Source organism: Gallus gallus, chromosome 3 (genome assembly GCF_016699485.2).
Source record: "Gallus gallus isolate bGalGal1 chromosome 3, bGalGal1.mat.broiler.GRCg7b, whole genome shotgun sequence".
Classification (NCBI taxonomy): Eukaryota; Metazoa; Chordata; class Aves; order Galliformes; family Phasianidae; genus Gallus; species Gallus gallus.
The window spans coordinates 73,722,907-73,746,967 of record NC_052534.1 but is presented as its reverse complement, the minus strand read 5'-3'; the positions used below and the strand labels follow the sequence as shown (position 1 = coordinate 73,746,967).

Below are 24,061 nucleotides of genomic sequence, written 5' to 3'. Positions count from 1 at the left end.
CAAATCTATCATGTGAAAGTTCATTCCAAGTTAGTGGGGTGTGGCACTGTCACATGCTGCCCAGAGAAGCTGTAGATGCCTCATCCCTAGAGGTGTTCAAAGCCAGGTTGAATGGGCAACCTGATCTGGTGCGGGGCAGCTCTGCCTTGTGGCAGGGGGGTTGGAACTGGATGATCTTTGATGTCCCTTCCAACTCAAGCCATTCTATGATTCTCTGAAAATTCCCTTATTTCTACATATTAGTGAGGTCATACAGTACAATTCTAAAAGGTCCTGAATATGCATAATTCCCATGGTGCTACTAGCTCAGCAAATCACAGCACCATCTGAACAGCCCTCTAGTACCTGCTGCCAGTAGTACTCTTACACAAGAATTTGTATTTTACCTGGCCTTATCATTGTCTGGGAACTTCCACTTGTCCAGAAAAACCCATGAAACACAACAAACAAACGAATAAACAACAACAACAAAAAAAAACCCCATCATCATAAAACAAACATTGAACAAGTTATGAGCATATGAGTTTCTAATTGTATGCAGGGAAACAACAAATAAAGGATATAAATGGTAGATCCAGTATATAACATAAATATATTTTTAAGTGTGGAATGACCCCTTTTTGACTGAGTTGGCATTTACTCCTCCCACACAGCCAGTGGACTGTCTCATGCTATTACTTGGCAGCAAAGTGCCAGATGAACCTGTCCCTGTGTTAGGGAGTCTCAGCATCACTTGGCATTATGACTGTAGTGACACAATCACCATATTGTAGTAGTAACTTGCAAGTCACAGAATTTAAATCATTCTCAAAATTGCTAAATATGAGTTAGTTAGAAAGTTAAGGACAAATTATTATCTTTTTTATTTCAGCTACTAACCAATAAACGTAAAAAAAATATGAACAACAGAATAAAAATAGACCCCTTCATCCCCCACATTAAAGCAATAGTTTTTGTAACATTTGAAACAGTGGAAACTATTCACCGTATATTATTATTAGTGGAGAAAAGCAAATTTAATTTAAAATAATTCTTTGAAACTCCCTCAGTGGATGCCAGATGACTCCAGCTTAAACAAATATTAAAAACTCATTTTAAATGGAGAAAAATACAGACAGAGCTCAATTATTGAAATATTAAGGGCAACATTCAATTTTAGACACATTTAAGCATCTTTGCCTCCTGGAGATTTTTACATGACATTTTTTTTAGATAAACATGGTTTTGCAAACAGCAACTACCATATCTGATCACATAAACTCTGGACTGAAGCAGCATGCCAGCAAATATTTCTCATTATTTAAAGTCTTAAATAACTGTAATTTACTAGGCAGGTCTTCCTCAGAACAATCACAAAATAAATCAAGAATTAATACCCATATACAAAAAGCATTTAGATGATCTGTTACAAATCTCTGAAGAAAAAGAAAATAACAAAATAACTCAACAACCATAAACACAGCAAACCCTCTCTTTGTGATAAAGCCCAGTTTAAATACATTCTGGGACATACTAGTAGTAGAGGAGCTGCCTTTCAACAACACTCAGATTCTAGGGGAAACTGTAGCAGCTGAGGCCATACAGGGTAAGAATCACCTAATTTTAATTATCTAGACATCAGATGCCTAAACTAAGCTAATCATCTGGACTCCCCCTGGAGGTAATGGAGATAAGAATTCCCAGAGGGAGATTCATCCTGCTTGTCTTAGGTATCTTTCTTTTAGATGCTTATAGATAGATAAAATCAAGGAATATCAACCTCATGGCAGCCTGATATTGTCTTCTTTAGCAATGCACAATACCCTAGTTCAGTGGAATTAAGTCAGAACTGAGCTCAGTTCTTTGTTTCATCATTTAGCCTTTAATTCTCCCTCCCAACTTTTTTTCCGGTTCTCATGAACACAAACTGTCCCTGGCACTTTGTTTTTTTAAATACTGGACTATGTTTTTGTGAAACCCGGGGAACTGAAATCAACATCAATATAAATTGATGCTCTACCAGTTTAAACCCTTTAACATGCATGTGCTCTAAACTGCAATAATGTTCCGAACAGATAGATAGGATAGGAATATTGGTATTGATTGTGCTTTCTGGGTCTACTCTACCACTTTCAAATGCGTAAAAAACTGCGGCAATTTTAAGGCAGTCAAGGTATACAGATGAATGATAAAATATATTTATTATTTAAAGTAGATGGCTTAAATCAAACAAGGAAAATCAGGAAGAAAAAACATTAGGGCCCTCACTTTTACATGTGTGAGTCTACATCACCACACATGCTTTGAGGCCTCTGTGCTTCAGAACACCGAACAGGTTCTCAGGTTGAAGCCTGGCCTCAACTTTCTTTCATTTAGTGTTTGGGGGTTCTCAGCAATACCAGTATTGCTGCATCACACCTGGAAACACCAAGCCCTTAGGAACATTAGCCAAGATTTGTAAGGAAGCAGGTGTCTGAACTTAGACTCCTAAATTTACAGTTAGGTGCCTAAAGCAGCAGCAAAACTGACAAGCACCCTGTGCAGTTGCTCACAGATGCTCACCCCAGTAGTGAGGCACTTAGCATTAGTTATAACACAAAACAGATGTTTATTAATTATGAGTGTTCCAATGGCAAGTGGAAGTGCCCTGGCCAAGTAGTTGTGTGCACTACTTTCAATGTTGGGCATGCAGTCTACTCTGCATCCTAATTCTATACCATTTTTAGAAAATTAATTTTAGTAGTTAAAAAAAATCTTGAACTGCATACATGAAAATAACTCAATTCCTACTGAATGACAATCTAATATGAAATAAGAATATTCACCTTTTTTTCTTACTCTGCCCAAATCCAGGCAATAAATTAGGCTTCTCAGCATGACTGTAAAGTGCTGTGAATTGTATAAACAATCATATATGGACACTGAAAAATAACCCTTATGCACATTGCATTATAGTTCCAAAAATATATTTACAGTCTATTACAAAGATTACAAATGGAAGTGTCTACGTAATGGGATTATTCTAATTAAAAGCTTTTTACAGATTTTCTTCAACAAAGGCGAGGGGACAAAACTGGTGTAACCAAACTGATTTTTCTAATGAAACAAATAAATAAAATGACAAATATAACTGTACAGTGATCTAAAAAGGGGTTCAAAAAAGGAGGAAAAAATGATGTATTTAAGTTTTTGATAACTATCTTTGGTCCTAAATGTGGGAAAACACATTATGTAGCACTGAATATACATGTTTGTGATGCTCTGCAAGTAAAATAGAAAAATATAGTGCATTTTCAATGTATCCAGAGCTCACTATACATAAATGTGTATATAAAACAAGACAGTATAAATAAAATTTACAAGTTTTACAAAGGAAAATTTACAGGGTTTTTCATTTGTTTTTATTTTTTTTGTGTGGATTCCCACATTATCAAACAAGACCAATTTATGACTGATCCCTGGGATCTTTCTCTATCAAAATCAATAGAAGCAGCCCAATTCTCTTTGGAAGTACAGCATTTCACTGTTGGGATAGTTCACAATTTTCAGAATTTTGTAAAGCATTTCTCTCTGTTTCATATACAATCCCACCGTATCTGTGAAGACACAGTTTGTTATTGCTTATAGTTAATCAAACACAAAACATATGTAGGTAAATGGTGTAAGAAGATATTCCATTGAGCAAATACTCTTATGTCTGTGCTCCTGATGATGACTGCTGTGTCTGTGTGAGTACAAACACAAATATCTGATCAGAGCTGTAAAAGCTTGTAAAAAACCTGAAAATTCGAACTGCCCCTTGCCACATGCTCTACGTTTCTAATATAAAATCTATGTTCTTACTCTCACAGCTGGACTGCATTCAACTTAAATTCATATAAAATATATGCCAGCTATTTCTCTTAGATTTGCTAATGCAAAATATTGAAAAAAAATGTGATGTGCTCAGATTAAATGGTTTAGGTAACACTGGAGAACTGCACCTATGTTCTGAGACACTCCTACAATCACTTGTCCATTCAACGTAGTGCCTCAGCAGGTTTGCAGCTGTAGATCTACATCTTAGAATATATCTCACTTTAGTCCATTAAAATCATCTTGCAAACAATTTGCTAAAAGTGCCTAGAACTACATAGGGGTCATTATTGCTTTTCTTTCTTTTTTATTTTTTTTTTTTGTCTTTTATTTTCTTTTAAAAGATAGTATATGTGTAATCTTAAAAAATTCTTTAAAAAATATCAGAGCTCTTGGCAACTTGCATTTTCCTGACTCCCTGCCAATTAGCTAGTCATGTCAATACAGTGCTGATTTAACAAAAGTAAATGGCATGAAAGGATACCAAAGTTGGGACAGATATACATTGCTTGGTCATGCTTCTTAAATCTCTAGGAACTCAAATAATCCTTCAGAGGTACCCAGTGTAGTAATGTGTCATATAATTAGCACTAAAAAGGTCCAAAGATATAAACATCATACTAAAAGAAAGTCTTTATGAAGAATAAACACAAATGATTAAGAAAAGATTCAGAAATCACAGATTTAAGGAAAATATTTTGTTGAATTCAACAATAATATCATGATTTTATCTGACAAATATATTCTTTTTTAAATTTTTATGTACATTTAAAAAGTCTATTAGATAAAAAGGAGGTTAGAGAGCTCAAGGTGTTTGTATGTTTATTCAGGTAGTACTTTGTTTATTGTCACTGCTGTTTTCCTTGCCACCACTGGTGGATCCTAATTCCCTTTTCATAAATTCTGGTGGCACTTAGGAGTTCAAGTCTGTAGGTGCTTCTTGTAGCTCTTCTATTCACTGCAGGAAGGACCCAGGAAATCAAGTGTCTTCTAGTAGCACTTCATATATACTGAAGGCCAGTGCTGTTCTCTCAGTCTGTCACCTCCCTCATAAGGGAGAAATGTCTATCACACTTGGATGCCAGTGCCGTGTAAATGTAGCATTTGTGCTCTCATAGTCTGAATGCTGCTCATGATTTTCTTTTGATGACCAACCAACGTGATCCCTAAACTCATCACATCCCTGGAGAAGACAAATGCGTACATTGTTAATTTTTCAACTTAGATTGCTACTGTATGGTAATCAATTGTGAGTTAAAGCTACATAGTGGTCTGGGCTACAGGTTTCTAACATTAAAGCTGTATTGGAACCTCAGCTCAGTACTGTAAAGTCCATACAGACCTTCAGTGAGGAGTGTAATTGCATGGCATGTGTCATGTAATTACAATGCCTTGTGTGTCCAATTCTGAGAATGAGGTTTTACGCTATGATAATCATTTATTGTGGCCTTTAAGGACACCCAAAGGAAGAGACGCTTCTCTTGTAAAATACTTCGGGAGGCTTTCAAGATAAAAGTTATGTAAGTTATGTATAAATGCAAGATTTGGGATGTTACATTCTGCTTCCTGAAGAGATGTCTAGTGAAAGCCTTTGCATATTGGTCCATACCCATCACGCAAATGAAAAAGGACCAGCTGTTTCAATGTCATCACTAGTAGTGCTACTGATCCACTACCTTTTAGGCTCTGGTGGCAGTTCTCAGGCTATAGGCTGGGCCCCCAGCATTACCAGGTAGACAGGAATGAAGCTGGAAGCTTGAGAATATCGTTACAAACATGTCTAGAAAAATGTTGCTCTGTAAAAGGCATTGCAAGTGATTGGCTACTATCAGAATAAGAACTTTGTTTTCAGGGTGTCAAGAACTGTTTAAGACAGCAGTGCCAGTACTGGCCATGCTTGCCTTCAGAAAACTGTTTTGCTTCTATAGTCTTTTATCCTAATGCAAAGTCATTTCCTGAAGGACACAAACAGCCCCCAGCCAATTAGAAGAAAGATCCACATCTTCCTAGTACATATCTGGAAAAATATACCGATTAGACAGAGAAAAAAAAAGCAGTTATTTTCCTATACATACATACTTTAAAATGGGCCAAATTCTTCCTCAAATTCTAGCCTCGTTATTATTTCAGTTTGTCTTAAAAAATGGGGAAAAAAGTGATGCCACACATAGGTATCACACAAGGGTATTTGCCCTTTCACGGGATGTTCTAATGCAACATCATGAGCTGCTAAACCTTTTGGCTTAACCCCAAGTACCATGTTTGTACTCAGGATAAAGTTTTTGAGTTGAACATCGTGTATTATTTTACCTAGAAGTTCCCTAAATGCAAGTTAAACATGCCCAGTACTAACTTACTCAATAGTCATCCTGGCAACTGATTCAAGAGAGTTGTAGCCTGCTGCTGTGAAATTATCCTTATATCTTTCCATCTTAATAGCTTGTAACCATTCGCCTACGGAGCAGAAAGTGGTAAAATCGGGAGTGTTCTGGTCCAGAAGAGGGCTAATTGGTCTATGGAGAAGGAAAAAGGAAAGTAAGTTGTTTCCAAAGAGAGTAAAACATCAGGGAGTATTTAGCAAGGTGAGAGTCAAATAAGTTTGGGGTATTCAAAACTTCAAGAGTAGAAAGTAATAGGCCTTTATAAACAGGTTAGATTATTCTGTGAATAGCTCTGACTACGCTGTAGCTCACAATATGTATTTCCTAAACTTATTCATATAAAAGATGAAAGGTCAGAGTGAGCAACAACAGCCTAATGGACTATTTTTATCAACACTATATCAGCCTAGCATGACAGCAGCTGTAACTGAAGTTGCTGAGTAAAATAAAGATACTACTTTTTAAGCATCTTAGAGAATGTAGCAGTAACTATTCCCATTATTCAACTGGATCAGACAAAACAAAGACAGGGAAAAAGCAGAGAAACAAAGTAAGTTGCTTAAGGTCACAGAGCAAATCAGTCAGTAGAAGAACTGGGAAAGGAACACAGGCAAGCTTTTTCCCTAGTGCATTGATCTAGCTTGTGAATAAAAAGATTACCATGATTAAATAAATCACCTGAATTTTATGAGGAAGTCATTAAAAGCTACATCATGAAGTACAATGAGATGCAATCACTGAAAGGAAATAAAGCTAGAATACAAAAGGTAAAATCCTCAAGTGTAGCAAGCCAAACAAAAGTATTAATTTCTACTATATGAATTCCTACTAGGCAAGGGATGCATCATATGAAACTACAACAGATGATGATCCTTGCCATTGAGACTTCACAGTTTTAAGAAACAAGGAAAACAAAGACTGCTGGTAGTGGAAGGAGTGATGAGCAGGCAGCAGTTTACTGAGAAGTGTGTTAGTTCCACAATATAAACTTTATTTTGGTTATTTTTTATGAAAAGTCCCTTTTGGTTTAGTTCAGTGTAATACAAAAGGAAGGTGAATAAGGGATGGGAAAAACAGGGAACAGAAGAAAGGAAGAACTGAGAGACACATGGAGCAAGTATGAACTGGAACCAGTCACCAACCAGAACATCCAGAACCCAGTCATGCACATCATCATATATGAGCTTTTCTTACCTGCTACAAGTTCCCAGAGGGGTTTTCAAGCTGTTTGGATTCCTAATCATTTTGTCCAGAATCCCAACTATCTGCTCAAACTTTGGCCTTTCACCACGTTCTTTCTGCCAGCAGTCTAGCATCAGCTGGTGTAGTCCTGCTGGGCAATCCATGGGCGCTGGCAAACGATAGCCTTCTTCGATTGCTTTTATAACCTAGTAGTCAAGATAATTAGTCATTTTTTTATTACAGGATACTTAAGAAATATATTTTTGCTACCTCGTGCAAGAAATGCACAATAATAATGATGATAATAATAATAATAAATCAATAAACTAAAATTTGCCATCAGCATTGCAAAAATATGAAACTTCTGTTTTGACACTAGCCTTCGTGTTTTCAAATAGTTTCCTAATCTTATCTTTGGGGTTAATAAAAATATTGTTCTGTATGTAGAGAACATAGCTCTATTACCTAGTCAAGTGAGCAGCAGGGAGCAACAATTAAATTCACTAAGGGAGTAACAGATAGATTGATAAATGGAGTTATTTCAGAAAGTGTTATTACTTGCCCCAAGGCCTTTATGAGTGTGGTAGAAGCAAATGACTTGTAAGTGGATAGGGATCTGTGCATACACATATAAAATATAAAAAGCCTGAAAATACTATAAAAGGATCCAAGAAAAATGCTTAGCAGATAGGAATTGTTAGGAAAAAAAAGTTGTATTCTATGTCCAGCTGTGTTAACTTAACGATAAAGTAGCAAAAATGTGTCATGTGGGTAAAGAAGACCTAGCTGAATGGTATTTTAATATATCACCTTAACAGTAAGTTAGATGTAATAAGAGATATGGACAAACGATGATATAATTAAAGAAGATCACAAACATCTGAACCAAGGATTCCATCCACTCATCAACTTCCTTTGCAAAGCTCATTTGGATTTAAGTGAGAAAGCAAAATGGTTAAAGTAAGATCAGAGAAAAACTGCTGTAAACCTTGAGGATAGGATAAGAAAGCACATCAGGAAGCAATGCAGATAAGAAAAGCTTGCAAAAAAGGCTAAAACATTGTTCATGGGGGATTTCAAGTATACTGACACTGACCGACATAGCAGTATTAGAATTGCTAAGGAACGGTGCTTGCTCCTGAAGGGTACTGTGTTCTCCCTCGGCTTTTACAGAAAGCAAGATCAGAAGCTGTTCTGGAGTTAGCCCTAGGAAACAGATCTAGTATGATAAATGAAGTTGGTGAATATCCAGGGTTTAGTGAAAATAATAACCTCAGATACGAAACATTCCATTGGTTGTGTGAGAAAATACAAAAGCAGTGGACTGCAAAGTAGACAGAACTGCAAAGAATACAAAATGACCTTCAAAAAAGCTGTCTAAAATCCATGATTCTATCAAAACCCTTTATGCAGAAATGAAGTTTTGTGAAAAGAGGAGGTATAATACACAGACAGGGCACTTACTGGATGCCCTTCTAACCTCAGAGAGGTTGCCTCCTCTCCCTGGGCCTCAGCATTCTATCTGTGCATTTAGAATGACAATACTGCCCTACATCTCAAAAATGACTGAGAAATATTCAATTCCTGCAGTAACATCCACACCTTGAAGAATGAGTGTGATGACCTTTTAGTGACAGTGAAGTTATCTGTCAGACTGTGGGAAGAGAGGATTTCTGCAGGCAAAGAACACAGACATTGCAAGAACAATACTATAAATGAAAAAGGCCAAACCATTAAAAATAAAATGTAAGATCTTTTGCAACAGAATTAAGAGGAGAAATAACAGAACAGCTCTTCACAATCAAGAGTAGCAGTGAAAAGTTAAAAATAAGCTACAGCATGAATAGGAAAACTGGCATGCTATGAGAAGTAAATCAGAAATCTCTAAGAAAAGTTCTTCTAAAAGATAAAAGATAGTATGTGTGATTTATTAAAAATGAAACAGTTATTTAAGAGGTCAGCATGCAGAAACAACCAGTGAAAAAGTAGATAATCCCAACAGCAAAACCAACACCAAATTATTCAAGGAATTTCAAAATAACAGACCAGATTCTATCTTAGTAAGGGATGGTGAATTCATGAACACAGTTTTTCCATGTTCACTACAGTCTCAAAAGAAACTAGTAAGAGATATATTTTTAAAAGGCTGTAGCATCAGCTTCTTTGATGTGTATGCTGAGCAAAATGGACATGAAGCATGAAACTTGGAGATATAAATGAATGAGTTATCTACAGATAGATGGAATAGCAGGAAACATCTAAAATGTTGTAAAAAGATTCCAAAATATTGATAAGTAAAGTAGCTTATGTGTCTTTTTGCTTGTTTTTAAGTATTTGAGACAATCTGAGACAATCTGAAGAATATCAGTGTCTACTCTGTTTAGAAAGGTGAGGGTGGTGTTCTAAAAATCAATATTCAGAAATAGAGAAATTGATTCAGGAACATACATGTTTTTAAACAAGCAAAGCTACAAAGAGCACAGATGGAGTTCTTACTAACGGAACTGGTCTATGCTTCAATTATCAATTATGCTTCTTTCATAATCTGGTTATCTGAGAATGTAAAGTCAATTCAAAGAGTGTCAGGCCTGTTCAATGGCTGTATTGGTTGCTAACAAAGATCAGAGAAAAATTAAGGGTAGCGGGACAAATAAATGTTTGGTTTGTGATTATCACACTGCTTCTGGTTACATAGTAACAATAATAAAAATGGTAACATTGATAATAATAAATAATAATAATAATAAAAGTAAATCTAAACTCTTAACCTTTTATGAAGAATTAATCCGCACCAGCACTAGTAAAAGCTAAAACCAGCAAACACTGGCATTCTAATAGGAGAATAGAGTAAAGCACAGAAAGAAAAGTATAGAAGCTAAAGTGTATGAAGGAAAGGGTACCTGTTACTAGCACAGTATAAGCTTTAAGAGATATTGCAACAATAATCAGTGTTCTCTATCATTCTAAAAGAATGACTTAAAGGTAGAGGGGTGGGATTAAACAAGTGTCTTCAAAAGATGCAAATTTAGACATAGAGGTCTGATCTCATCCATGACTACATCCACATTTAAACAAAATGATGCACTGAAGACTAATAAACTGCCTGGGCGTGTATGCAAAATGAGAAAAGACATATTTATTATTTTCGCTTCAAGTTCAATACTCCCACTGACAACTGTGAAGGAGAATAAAAAAAATAATAAAATGATGATTGAACATTTTTGCATTATGGATTTGTTTACACAGTTCATTGGATGTGTATATGTTTGCAAGGACATGTTTCAGGACATGTTTGTAGAGATCAAAACATACAAAAACATTTGAAATTATTTTTAGCAAATCACCAATGCATCTTTTATTTACATGCTACTGAAAATTATTGTGTAAAATGTTAAAAATAGATGAAATGGTGAGAAACAACAATTAGCTATTTTATGAGAAATTATAATTGATTTGCTTTACTTGCAGTTTCCTATAGAAGGAATACTTTCTAGAATCCACCAAGAAGCACAAAGATAGTGGAATTTCCCCTATTTAAGAGTTTTTCCTTATTGTTCCTTGAAAGATAGGTAAGGTTTGCCTTTGAGGCATCTTATATTCCTGTCAGACTTCTTTTATGTTTGAATCTAGTACAGAAGGAAGGTGTCAAAAGAAATGAAAATCTACTGGGTGTCTAGGGAATGTAAATATTTCTCTTTCTCTGCCCCAAGGACTTGTTTGCCCATATTTTGACAGTCCATGAAATCTTTGACACTGAGACCTGTCAAATATTAACAACTTTGCACTGTGCCAAACTGACTCATCATTTACACTTTTATCATTTTTTTAAACTTCAGTGTCTATCATTCGATCAAAAAATAAAATAATAACTATAATAAAAAAGAAACTCAAGCCCCTGACCCAAAGAAATTCAAATGCAAATCATTCTGACATCTTTCTCACCTGCACAGCTTTTCCCTGTATACTTTCTATATTCATAGATCGTCTTGTCAGAAACATAGATTAACACCCACCTGTTCTATTACTGCTGACCTGTTGCTCTAGGTCATATTTTATGCAAACAAAGATATTGTGAAATCAGCACAATTAACTTTAAAATGCTAACGTAGGTCATTAACTGCCATTCAGATTTTTAACAATTTTTTCCAACTGATTAATCATTGTTCTGAGGTCAGAAACCTCAGAATTAATTTTTCATTGGAAAAAATTAGTTCCTTCTATGCTTAAGTATAATAAGGTGAAGTGCATATATTACTATTTTTGATGTTCCAATTTTACTTTAAACTTGGGACAAAAACCATAATATCAAGAACAAGAAAGATTTAAAGATTAAGGTGAAAAATAAAAACTCTGTAACCTTTTCTAAGAACCGTACTGTCTCTTCCTAAAATAAAACTACATTCATGTATGGTGAAATATGTGTATGCATTTAAAATACTTAATATTTGTGTGCTCATGTGCTCTTACAAAGTATGACCTACATCTTGATTGGACATGTCCCAGTAAGGGCGTTCTCCATAAGACATTACTTCCCACATAACGATTCCATAACTCCATACATCACTGGCTGATGTAAATTTGCGGTACTGGATGGCCTCTGGAGCTGTCCATCTCACTGGAATTTTTCCACCCTAAGTAAAAAAAAAAAAAATGTATTTTTCTCCCACATAATTTCCACACCATCTTTCTTAGAGTGCATTTATAATTATTTCTACCAACATCAAAGTCAGTACTTACACAATCTATCATAGTTTACTGATTGCAGAATTTTCAAGAGTCTTAAGCTCTTAATCACTTGGACTGTAGAAACTTAGACGCCTGTCTAAGCTAAGTTGGGTTCACTTCTCTGCAAGTGTTTCTCTCTCCATTGATTTTAAGGGGCTGCTGAGATGTCTGATTTAAACTCAACATTTAACTCCTGGGTGACTGAAGCTAAGGAAAGGGAATCTCATTCTGTGCATATAAATCCCATAGAATTGTCATACGGCTCTTCCAAAATCTCAGTCTGGCACTTTAAAACCAGGATTCCAGTTAGAGCCTAGTGACAGGAGTGACACCTCTGAATACTTTTGCAGTTTCCCAGATCCCTGTGCCTGTCAGAGCAGATTCCAGGGGCCCCTCCTTCCCTCAGCATGAGAACATAGGTAGTGTGAGGCCTCAGTGGTGGAAAAATGAAGCTGGCTCAAGAAAAGAATAAAGAGCATAGTGTGCCTGATTAATGGTTATTTAAGATAAGCATCCCACCCAAAAGCAAGGGAAAACACGAGAGTTGAGCTTTGTCACAATCTTGCCTCAAGCTAGTCAACTTTTTGCTAAGATAAAATCTACTCTGGAAAATGATAATACCCTACAAGTATTTTAACTGATTCATATTAGGTGAGGTGACTAACCTTTCTATGATTAAAACTTCTGTATGTGTTCAAACAGAGAATTATGCGGAAAGGAATAATGATGATACTGTACAAAATATTTAGATCTCTACTAAATCAACATACATGCTCTTGCAAAAATATCAAACTCTACTTAGAGCCAGATTTCTGCAGACTATCTTCCATTTCAGTGTTTTCCATTTCTCAAGGAATTAACATATTTCTTTTTTCTCTGCTTGCCAGAATATGTGCTTCTTAGTAACTATATCTTTAAATGACTAAGAAAATATAAATTTCTCTCACAGTGGTAGTGTAAACGGCTTCTGGATCATCTTCTATAACCCTGGAAAGGCCAAAGTCTGATACTTTACAAACAAGGTTGCTGTTGACAAGAATATTGCGTGCTGCAAGATCCCTGTGTACATATCCCATATCGGCCAAATATCTCATTCCAGCAGCGATTCCTCTCAGCATTCCTACCAGCTGAATGACTGTAAATTGCCCATCATGTTTCTGGAGGGAAATAAAGAAGGGAAATACTTGTTAGTATAGCTGAGGAAAGAAATAAGAATTATTTTTACAACCTTAGATTTCTAGTTATTTACATGAGGCAATTCATCTTAGGGCAAAGAAACTCACCTCAAATGCAAGTTATGTTTTGTTTCAGACATAAAGCAGTACCTCCAGTTAAATGTACGAGTAGCTCATGTACTAGAAACAACAAAACTCACCAATCCCAATAAAATTCTCACCAACTCATGGCAAGTCTTTTTTAAGAAAGCTTACCTCATGAAACAACTCTTCACAGTTTGCCTTTATGCTGTTCATTTCTTAGAATAATTGTATTTGTCAAGAAAATGAGAATTGTCTACTTTTAGAACCCAAGTAACCAATATTTTTTAATAGCTTGGAATTTATATACATATAATTTTTATATTTAATATATGTATTTCCATTCTCTATAGGGTGGTGCACATTGTTTTACACTGTACAGCCAGTAAGGAGTAAGAACTGGCTGGTTCAAAACATACATCCATAAACTCTAAATGCTTTTGAACTTGTTTTTCTTTTTCCTGTGTTCTTCTCATAAACATGACTATAGTTCATTTAGGGATTCTTGTTTGTTGATTTCTGCCATGTTGAAAAACTAAAAAAAAAAAAAAAAAAAACTAAAAAAGAAAAGAAAATTGAGCTTCAAGCATCAGTGGTCTCAATTCAGCTGGTGACAGTAATAAGTGCCACCATTTCTATACCACATTAAATCACTTAAATTCTTAGAATGTTTCCATATGATCCTGTTTGATCCTCTGATTTCTGATCTTACTTTGCTGAAAAAAGATCAAGAACTGCTAATATTTGACAAATTCAATTTCAGCCTGAAAAGGCCTTTTATTGTGGCCTATCATGAATGTATGCATATAAATATATATACATGCAAACATAAAAAAACATACATATACATATATAAAAAACAAGGTATGTTTTTACATATTTTCATTTTGGTACTTACCCTAAGAAATGCATCCAATGCCCCATTTTCCATGTATTCTATTACAATCATGACTGGTTTCCCTGAAAGAAATGAAGGCACATTTTCTTTGAGAAACCGTAATAAAAATGGACTGCCTTTTTTTGATAAAACATGTTATTTCTTTGAAGGACTGAATTGTCGAGACATGAGCATTTCAGAAGCCTCCAGCACTGTTTTTGAGCTCTAATAAGTTCTTAAATGTCTGCATGGAATGTGGTCATGATTCACAAAATTAAACTGTACAAATCAAAATGTCAGTGTGTTCTCCTGACTCCTGCTGTGTGAACAGGACTCTGGAATAATGACACTTCAGATAATATAAAAGGACATAAGAAACCTTATCTCTCTGCACGGTCTCTGAGGCTAAATGAAACTAGAAAAATAATGTATTTCAAAGTACTTCATCTTTTAATCATGCATGCATCTTAATTTTTTTCCTCAGCTTGTAGCATGAAGTAGGTATTGTTTTAGTCAGTTACGCATCAGGACATCCATTAGGACTGTGCACCCTGTTTATAATTTTAATCTTTGACCATGAGTAAACTAAAATAATTTCTGCCATTAGGTTGTTATCTGACTGACAGATCAAGCTGCTGCTTACCTCTGGTAACAACCCCTTCTAAGTGAACAACATTGGGGTGGTCAAATTGTCCCATGATGCTCGCTTCACACAGGAAATCTCTCCGTTGCTTTTCCGTGTAGCCAACCTTCAGAGTTTTTATGGCTACTGCAACATCTCTCTTGCCAGGAAGCTTTAGACGCCCACTGCACACTTCACCAAATTCTCCTAAAATGAAGTAGATCAACACTGAACTACTGTGACTATAAAATCAATACTCTTTACAGGCCTCGATTCAACTAGCTGCTTAAGTATTTGTTTAAATTTAACATATGAATATTCATATTTTAATGGATTACTTAGGAACACAAAGTCAGGCACATGCTCTAGTTTAAATGCAGAGTGAATATATAACAGAACATATGAAGTTAAACCAATCTACGGCATTGCTATCTCAATCTTCGTAAAACACAAGTAATTTATTGCTTTTTTTTTTCAAAAATAGGAAATGAAGTTTCTTTCATAAGAAAATATTATTACAAAAATACTAATATCATTTGAAGTGAAAATGTCCTTCTGTTCTAGATGGTTTCATCACTATTGCTAGATTCTTTTTTTTTTCCCCTTTTAAAAGGCACCTCTTTCAAAGCTGTTTAAATTTAACATTGTTATGGTGTTAAATGAAGCACTACATTATTACTTTCAAGAAGCACAATTTACTTTGCAGATTATGAAATTAAAGGTGTGAATTATAATATTTTTGTTACATTAAACAAACACAAGCAAATGCTGGAATTCTGTAAAAGGTTTCTAAATTGAAAGATAATTGCAGCTTGAAGAAGCATGTGAAAAAAATGGTCAGTCTGCAAGAACTCAAAAAAAAAAAAAAAAGGTCTCAGCAACCATAATTTAGGAGAGAAGTAATTGGACTCCATTGGACAGGAAAGAAGTGCATTGACATATATTTGATGTGAAGCTCAGTGTCAATTTATCTGTCTCATTATTATTTAGATTGTGAAAGATTTAAGGAGTGCCACTTGCCTCACAGCAGTGTCAGTAAGGAGAAAAAGAGAAATCCCTGTTCTGTAGCCAGAAGGAAAGGTTTCTTGGGACTTACAGAAGAATATGGTGGTAACATATTTCACAGGGAATAAAGCAAAATACTTTCTAACAAAAAGAAAAGATTCACTGCAGAGAATCTAGTAGTCTGGCATTTTGCAACTTTATCTGGAGTATGGGAGAGGAAGAGCCAAGTTCCTCCTCCAAATCCAATCAAGTCTGACATTCACCTCTAGCATACCTGTGGAATGTCTTAACATTAAGCTACTGAGTATACAGAAGTATGCAGACACACCTACATTTAAGACATGCTTTAGGATGAGCTAAAAAAACAGTAATAGAATTAGCAAAGACTGACATAGACTGTTTGATTAGAAAATCCTTTCGTGATATAAGCTGAGGTCCTGAGAAACCTGCTAGGATGGCAACTGGCAGAGCAGAGTGTGCTTAGAAAGTGCCTAAGGAGATAGATATTAATTGTCCTAATTTATAAATGCTAAGAAATCTTGTTTGAGCCACAATCACTGTTCCAGCACTACTATTTTCCTGACACTCCTAACAGCAGAGCTCAGAGAAGATAAGAACAGCACCTGGGCCTCAGCTTCACAGTCCCTCCAGCCCAGAAGAGTAGAACTTTAGCTAGACCGTATTTCCTACTGACTTGTCTGGGCAAATCTCCACTCAGAATTGCCAGTTTTGCAAATCTCACTGGAGATGACTGCATACATAACCAAATTCCTCTCTCTGTGTTCTAAACTAGCTGAATTAAGGTTAGCTTCCATCAACTCCAAATACCACTCTAAACACAGTGTTGTATCTCAGCTAATCAGGCCAATGGAGGAGGATGTTCTTGCCTGAACAGATGAGGCATTAGGCTCAGCTATACTCAAGCAATGGAGTTATGGTATGAACACCCGAGTCACAGCTATGGATATTATGAGGCAGGGACATACACAATGATCAGCTGATGGATTTCACATGTCCTTAGATTAGTGCCTTAACCTTCCTCCTGCACTTCATTAGCGATGTTGATGACTATTAATGAATTCACCATTCACTTTAATCACAGTCTCTAGCCACAATAACTGACTAAAGGATAAAAATTTTCTCTCTCAGTACCTTCTGGAACTGTTTTTATCCCATACTGCAAATAAGATGTGAGTATATGTATGTGTTTGTATGTGATACTTCAGTGCCAGGAAATTGTGATACTTGGTATAGAAGACACTAAGGCTTAACTCCTTTCCAGCTCTCTGGGATCTGATTTTGATTGATTTCCAAAAGCAGATCACTCATACTCAGACAAACCAGAAAGCTGTACGTGTATATCATGCATTTAAGGACAGGTTGCTAGCCAAATAACTTTTATTCCCAACAAAGTAGTATATTTAGCTGAAATGGTGTCCAAAATGGACCCAGAAAATATGACAAGGGTGTGAACACTGCACAGCTGACAGCCACTAGCTCAGCACGTCAACAAGGAGCAGGCTATGACAAAGGATCTGAAATATGAACAAAGACTCAACACAGTGGGCACCATAATCTGTATCTGACAGGTGGCCACAGCAGGATGGTAATGAAAACGTTGGCAAGTGAAAAACATAACCCCCATGCAAATTGAGCACAAACATACTTGCACCCTGTTTGTCTGAGAGAGACAGGGCACTAATCAACAACTGAGGTGGCCAGCATTGCTGGTACACTTTGAGACTGCTAAGTGGCTTTTCTGGTGCTGTCACTAGCAGCAACTCTACACCCTTCTTTGATACACAAGTTTCAGCTGCTTCTCTTAGTCTTTAATGTTCTTTATCTAGATTAGATTTCATTTCATTCTACGTTCACAGGGTAAAGCCATAGCTAATCTCCCCCCCCCCCCCCCCCATACACAATATATCTTCACCACAGTACTTCTAAACAACTTTCTTCAGAACGACTGCTGACACAAGTTTTTTTTGCAATCAGTTATACTCATTAAAATAAAAAATAAATTAATCTGTCAACAAAATTAACATTGTGGATTTCTTCTGCCATAACACTGAAAATATTAGTGTCTTAAATTGTATCCTTTTTGCAAATGAAGCATTTTCAACATTTTGCTCAGAAGGCTTCAGAAAGTCCAACTGATCACATTACCATGTTCAGAACTCTTGTAATGCTGATAGTTTTTTAGTTCTAAGCAACAGATAAAACTGTAATTTTTCTGTGTTAATCTAGATTTTAAATCTTGTATACTGCATGTTTATTAGAAGAGATGTTGCCATTCTAGCATCACAGAAAATTACTAAGGATTCTTATGCTCTTACTCATCTGAAACAGTAATTTTCTCAATCAGTGTTGTTAATTACAATGGTACTAGTCCTTGATAAAGACATGATTCAACAAGAGTGAGGTTACTTTAAAAATGTGTTGTGAAGTCTAAACAGAAAGATTTTTCTGCTAAAACAGCTTATTTTAGAGATCTTTATTCTTTTCTTTTAAAATAATACTGCACTATGTAATTTACAGTCATGCCAAACTACAGGGTGATTTTAAAAGTATTCTACTAATACTTTTATAAAACAACAGGAAAGCAAAAGAACATTTCCTCCAGGAATCCCAAGTATTTGATATTTTTCTTACCCACAGAAATTTAATTTCACTACATAGAGTAGTGCAATAAAAATGTCACGTATCTTATTAATGCAAACGAATGAAACTGCTTTTTTAGAGCATGAACACCATGGCTTAAGTAGGTGGTAGACAGTTCAAGAGGAAGAAAAGCAATGTAATGCTGGTGCAGTTACAATCAGTCATGAGAAGTTAAACAATAACTTTTTGTATTCATAAAATATCAAAAAGAAAAATGGCAGAACAAAAAACAGCCTTAGGGAAGATTTTGTTATACAGAAACAAGACCGTCCTAGTCTGCATGTAAGATTTTGTGCTGCAGCCAGTTTTCGTTACTAACATGAAGAAAAAATGAGAGGTCAAAAAACCCTTTTGCAATAGGAAAGCAGCAGAATTTGCAATCATGCCTAACCTATTTACTCTGGCAGTAAATAATAAAAGCAAAATCACTTCCCCCCCCCCCCCCAAAAAAAAAGTGCATACTAAACAGCAAATATAGAAATTAAAAACTCACAGCCATTCAATGTCAAGCAAAACTCTTCATTTACTTATTGGTCCTTTTTTTGTGTCTGTTTTTTGCTTTTTGTTTCCTTGTTTGTTTTTACATTTTAGAAGCAAGTGTAGCTTCACTGCTCTTAACCACTCTGCTGAATGCAGAAAGTTCTTCTGTAGAGGAGGTATAATTATTTGCCTGTCATTATGATGTATGAGTTTCCATCCTGGCTAAATGGAACAGTTGAATAAGGAAGCCACGACAGCCTTACCTGCACCAATCACACGCTCAATTTTAATACAAGAGGCATCTAGCTCCTTGGCGAATTGATGGACAGCTCTATTTGGGTCCTCGTAGGTTTCAGGGTCAATGTAGGTTTTGGTGCCTGGAAATTTAACTGTAATGATGTAAGAAAGCATGACTGTGATGAAGCAAAGGCACTTATTATGCAGTCAGCCCAGGAATTTCATTATGCAGAGTGCTTCTTGGAAGAATGAGCCTGCTTCCACAGCGTCTGAGTCAGCCGCTCTGAGAGGCAGCTTTAGTTTTAGGCATCATCTGTAAGCATGCTGACACAAGTGCACAATCCCAGCTTTAAAAATGACTAACGTTAGCATTTTCACCTACACCTCTGAGTGAAAGAATAAACATTAAATAACATTCAATGGAACAAAATACAAGGCCTGAGTGGGAGTAAAAGTAAAGTGGGATGGGAAGGAGGCTATAAAGGAGGTGAAACTTTCTTTTCTGTGTAAGGACAGCTTACCCTCTTTTCCCAGATTGAGTAAACAGCATTTCTTTACATTATCTCTCTCTTCTACAGGGATTTGAAAGGCTCCTCTACCTACTTCAATTTGCTTAAACCACTGAATGTATTTCCAGATTCTGGCAGTAGCCAAGTTAAACTATTCACACTGCTTGGAATTTATATCCTTAGGTATGTGTCTTACACTACAATATGAACATAAGAAACTCTTGTAACCGATGTGTAAAGGCACAGGAAGGGAAAGCAGATGCTGTGGAACAATTACCTCTCCCAACCATCTAAGTGAATAAAATGTAGCACCCTGGGTTCTGCTCCCTCATTTTCCAATACAGCTCTTACTGTAACTCAGGCAGCGTAGTGCTCTGGCCAGCATGCAGTGTTTCCCTTTTCCTGCTGATGCAAGAAAATTTGCTCTTCTTTTGAAAGCAGAAACTTCTGGTGAAAGTAGAGCAACCTGAAAATCTATTAACCAAGCAATTTTTATGAAATTAATTTGGCTCTCAAGGATTACAGTTCTGGGTTTTAATTAAATCAGCAAATTAAAACTCAATATGGAAAGGCAATAATGTTCCAGTGCTAGTTGATGCACTGATATACATGAATTGGATCAAAAGTCAATACATAACATAAATAATTTATAGTTGCTTTGTAATCTCTTAATTGATCATAAAATATTTTAAATCTGAAGATATATTTAAAAATGGCTTAGTAGTCACGTTTTTGTGTCAGATTGCATTACTGACAAAAACAAAAAATTAAAAACTCGTACGAAGGAAAAAGCTAAAGTAATTGACTGAAGAATCTAATGAATTTGCATGCAGAAAAATTATTCACGATTTTGCCCTGATGTTATTGCTTGCGATATTATGTACTTAAATAAATGTTCTTTCAATTGTATTGACAATGCTACAATTTTTTTAAAATATAAATATTTATTAAAACCAAAAAAAGACCAGAGAAAAGGAGAATAAATCAATAGATTAAACTCCTATAATAATGCTTTCAGGCAAGGAGATGGAGAATGAGCCATCCTCATTGTATTTCTGATAAGAGGCCTGAATTGGAGGTAACCTTGTGAATCTCAAATGGTCCTCTGATGGTTCTTTATTCAGGTTGTCATAAAACATTTTGACAGGCCAAGGCTATCACAGAATACCAACGTGAAATAGTGCTGGCATGGATTTGAAGACACTGTTAGAAGAAGGTAGGGGGAAGCAAAATGTAAGTTTGAATTCCTTGAGTAAATTCCTCCACTGTTTTTAATCTTTAAATGTAGCACTTGGGCCACAGAAAATTCAGGTGGATAGAAAGAAAAGATAGGATATTCTACTAAAAGCAGTATTTAAAACGTGTTATAAAAATAATTACTTGTAAATGTTTGTGTTAAATGTTTGTTGTAAGCTAAGCTTTTGAAAATCCACTGTGGTACCTCTACATATAAGAAGGCTGCCTAGCAGTCCTGGAGCCGAAAGACACCATAATTCTGTTCCAGCTGGTTACCAAAGCACAGTGTTCCATCTTCTTCTGCTTATGAGTATCGAACAAAATTAAATACTAGGCTGTCAATCAACAGATGATGAAAAACTATCTTGGTAAAAAAATGACTTACATTTGGTGCTATTATTTTTTAAAAGACTGTGTATGCTAACTGTCCTGACTGATTTTCTGGATAACCAGATTTCTTCAAAGTGAAATAAAGATTTCTCACAATTTCTAGATCAACTATTAAATGTTAAGTAGCAGCGTTAATTTGTTTACGCTTCGACTGAAACAAAAAACATGGAAATGAGGTAAGAGATTATTTAGCTAGCACATTCCCTTTGTTTATATGCTCAAATACAAGAATACATAGTCGATCTTTTCCTTCAAGGACATAATGGGGATGTAAAAAGTGAAAGCAGTAGCTCTTCTGAAGATGTGAAAAGCTTATAATGCATCTGTAAGAGGCACATTTCAAAACATCACTACTAGAATAGCAACATTTAAGTTATATCAGATCTTCGATGAACTCTTTAAAATCAGCTGTTCTGCAAAGTGCATGATAAATAAGTCTTATCCCATTATTATTTTCCACCTTTCTTGTACAGATTATAAACTGATTGAGAAAAGCTGCAATGTTGTCACTGCTTGATTTAATACTCACTGCATTTAAATGAAATGATTTAGGTTGCAACACATCCATACTCACAGATTCCATTTGATCTGATTCTGCCCAGATAGAAAGGTGAAATAAACCTTGATCTGATTTCCAATGGATATTTGGCTAAAGCTACTGCTTTAGAGTTACGCACTGAGAAGATGCTATAGATTTTTGACTAGTGGCTACTTATTTCTCCATATATCATCACTTTCCAATAGTAGGTCATGATTTCAATAAATATAAAACCAGATAAACCTTACTGCTTTCATAAAAAGAAAATCAGATGGATTTAAACTACAGCTGTTATTGCTGGTAGACAACAAAGGCTACATACAGCACAGCAGGACTACATGGCATCATCTACTGATATGAAAACTGGAAACCCAGGCTTCTTTGGGGGGGAGGGGATGAGGTCAGAAATTGCATGCAGTTTAATTCTCTTATGTGTTTTTGCAATTTGAATGCACAAAATCATTTCGTAACTTAGCTCAACCATACTTCCTGCGTTAATAGCTAATTCTAAAACAATTTCAAGTATTTTTTTATTTATGATGTCAAAATGACAATAAAACTGAAATGAGAAAGGGCTAAAATGTAAACATTTTAAAAATAATTTTCTGATACAACTGAAAGTATTCTTTTTTTCCTTTTTTTTTTAATGCACAAGCCCTTTTCTCATCCTACATTTTCTATTGTCATTAAGGAAGATTTATTTTATTATTTTATTGAATTTTCCCAAAGTTCTAGCGTAAATTCAGATGGCAGTTAAAATTCTGAAAAGAGAGACTTTGTGTGCTATTCTTTACTAGGGAAGTGATTTTAGAACACAGAGCAGTACTGAAACAGCTAATCTTTCTTTTCCTGATAAATATTTTTAAGGACATTATTGAAAATACTGATACTATTGCATTTGCAGTAGCGGAAAACAGCTTTTGAGAAATGATGGACTGGTACTGCCATTTTCTTAATCTAAAGTTTGCCTAAGGTAAAGATCATATAGTCACTTAGCAAAGACCTCTCAAATACTGCATTTCAGAGTAATCATTACGACAGTATGAAGCATATTCAAAACAACCAATCAAAAAACACTGAATGAAAATAATGGTTTATCATATGCATGTATAAAAATAAAACTGTATGAGCAATACCGATTTAAATCAGCATTCTTTTTCTGTAGGTCACATTTTTACAGTGTTTAACTTTTCACTTGCTATTTACATAGCATTTTTGAATTTCTTTAAACTTTGCATTTCACAGAATGCTATTTTAGTATTACCTACAGTAATGCAGTTGGGAATTTTTGAAAGGGAGAAAAAAAGCAGAACACTTACAATGAAAGTAAAGCTCTTCATCCCCTTCTTGATCAGCTTTGCTATAGCCACAATGCCTGAAAAGAAAGATGTCAGTTTTACTGGTAAATAATGATTTACTTCCTCACATCTGAAGTCCTGACAACATCAGTTCTTTGGGCTGGGATTTTCAGGCCATGAGCACCTAACTCCTGTAGGCCCTTTGAAAGTTTGAGCTATAATTCTCTTGACAGCAGAGGTTTAAATAAATCATGAACAGTTGTAATCAAAAGGCTTTTGTATCAAATACTAGTTGGGACAGGTCCTAAAGAACCTTGTTCTTGTGAATAGCTTCTATGGATAAAACAGAGGATTAAAGAACTTGAAAGTAGAACACTACTTTACATGAGGGTATTCTTAACCTTACTGTGCCTCTTTTTCTTGAATGCAAAGTCATTTAAAGGCTGATCAGATAAAGTGTCAGGCTTCTCTGTGTGAGAGAAACTAAACAGAAAGGAATTTCCAGGAGTACAAGTAAAGAATGTACTAAGGGTTCCTTTTACAGCACATTCACATCGGACTGAAAGAACATCTTGATTTAAGAGTGTCCTGCTAAATTGGATAAACTGTATAATTGATAATGAGATTTAAACAAAAAATGTCCTTACTAACCACAAGTTCCATTTCAGATTTGCACATTACCATCTTAGATGTTCTTATGCCTATGTAAGATGCAATACCTTCGCCCAATGATGAATCCAAACACCATAAAGACCAGAATGATTGTTCCTGCCACAGCGACTACAGCTATGATAATAACAGGATTCTGTTCACTGGAAACAGCGGTGGCT

General features: G+C 35.5%; 1 protein-coding gene across 6 annotated transcripts in view; it reads right to left on the bottom strand.

Annotated features, from left to right (window-relative positions):
• Window positions 1–24,061, bottom strand: part of EPHA7 (EPH receptor A7) — a 159,553-nt gene that overhangs the window by 11,239 nt on the left and 124,253 nt on the right. For 2 of the 6 annotated variants that reach the window (XM_040696845.2, XM_040696849.2), the window contains 9 exons: window positions 23,951–24,059; window positions 23,253–23,308; window positions 19,287–19,412; window positions 14,899–15,084; window positions 14,277–14,338; window positions 13,070–13,279; window positions 11,879–12,028; window positions 7,410–7,603; window positions 6,192–6,347 (listed from right to left, as the gene is read on the bottom strand). In XM_040696845.2, coding sequence (XP_040552779.1) covers window positions 6,192–6,347; window positions 7,410–7,603; window positions 11,879–12,028; window positions 13,070–13,279; window positions 14,277–14,338; window positions 14,899–15,084; window positions 19,287–19,412; window positions 23,253–23,308; window positions 23,951–24,059 — 1,249 coding nt within the window. Of the gene's footprint in view, window positions 1–839; window positions 5,018–6,191; window positions 6,348–7,409; window positions 7,604–11,878; window positions 12,029–13,069; window positions 13,280–14,276; window positions 14,339–14,898; window positions 15,085–19,286; window positions 19,413–23,252; window positions 23,309–23,950; window positions 24,060–24,061 lie in introns of those variants that run through there. The other 4 variants (NM_205083.2, NM_001397476.1, XM_040696846.2 and 1 more) reach the window with 4 other exon arrangements.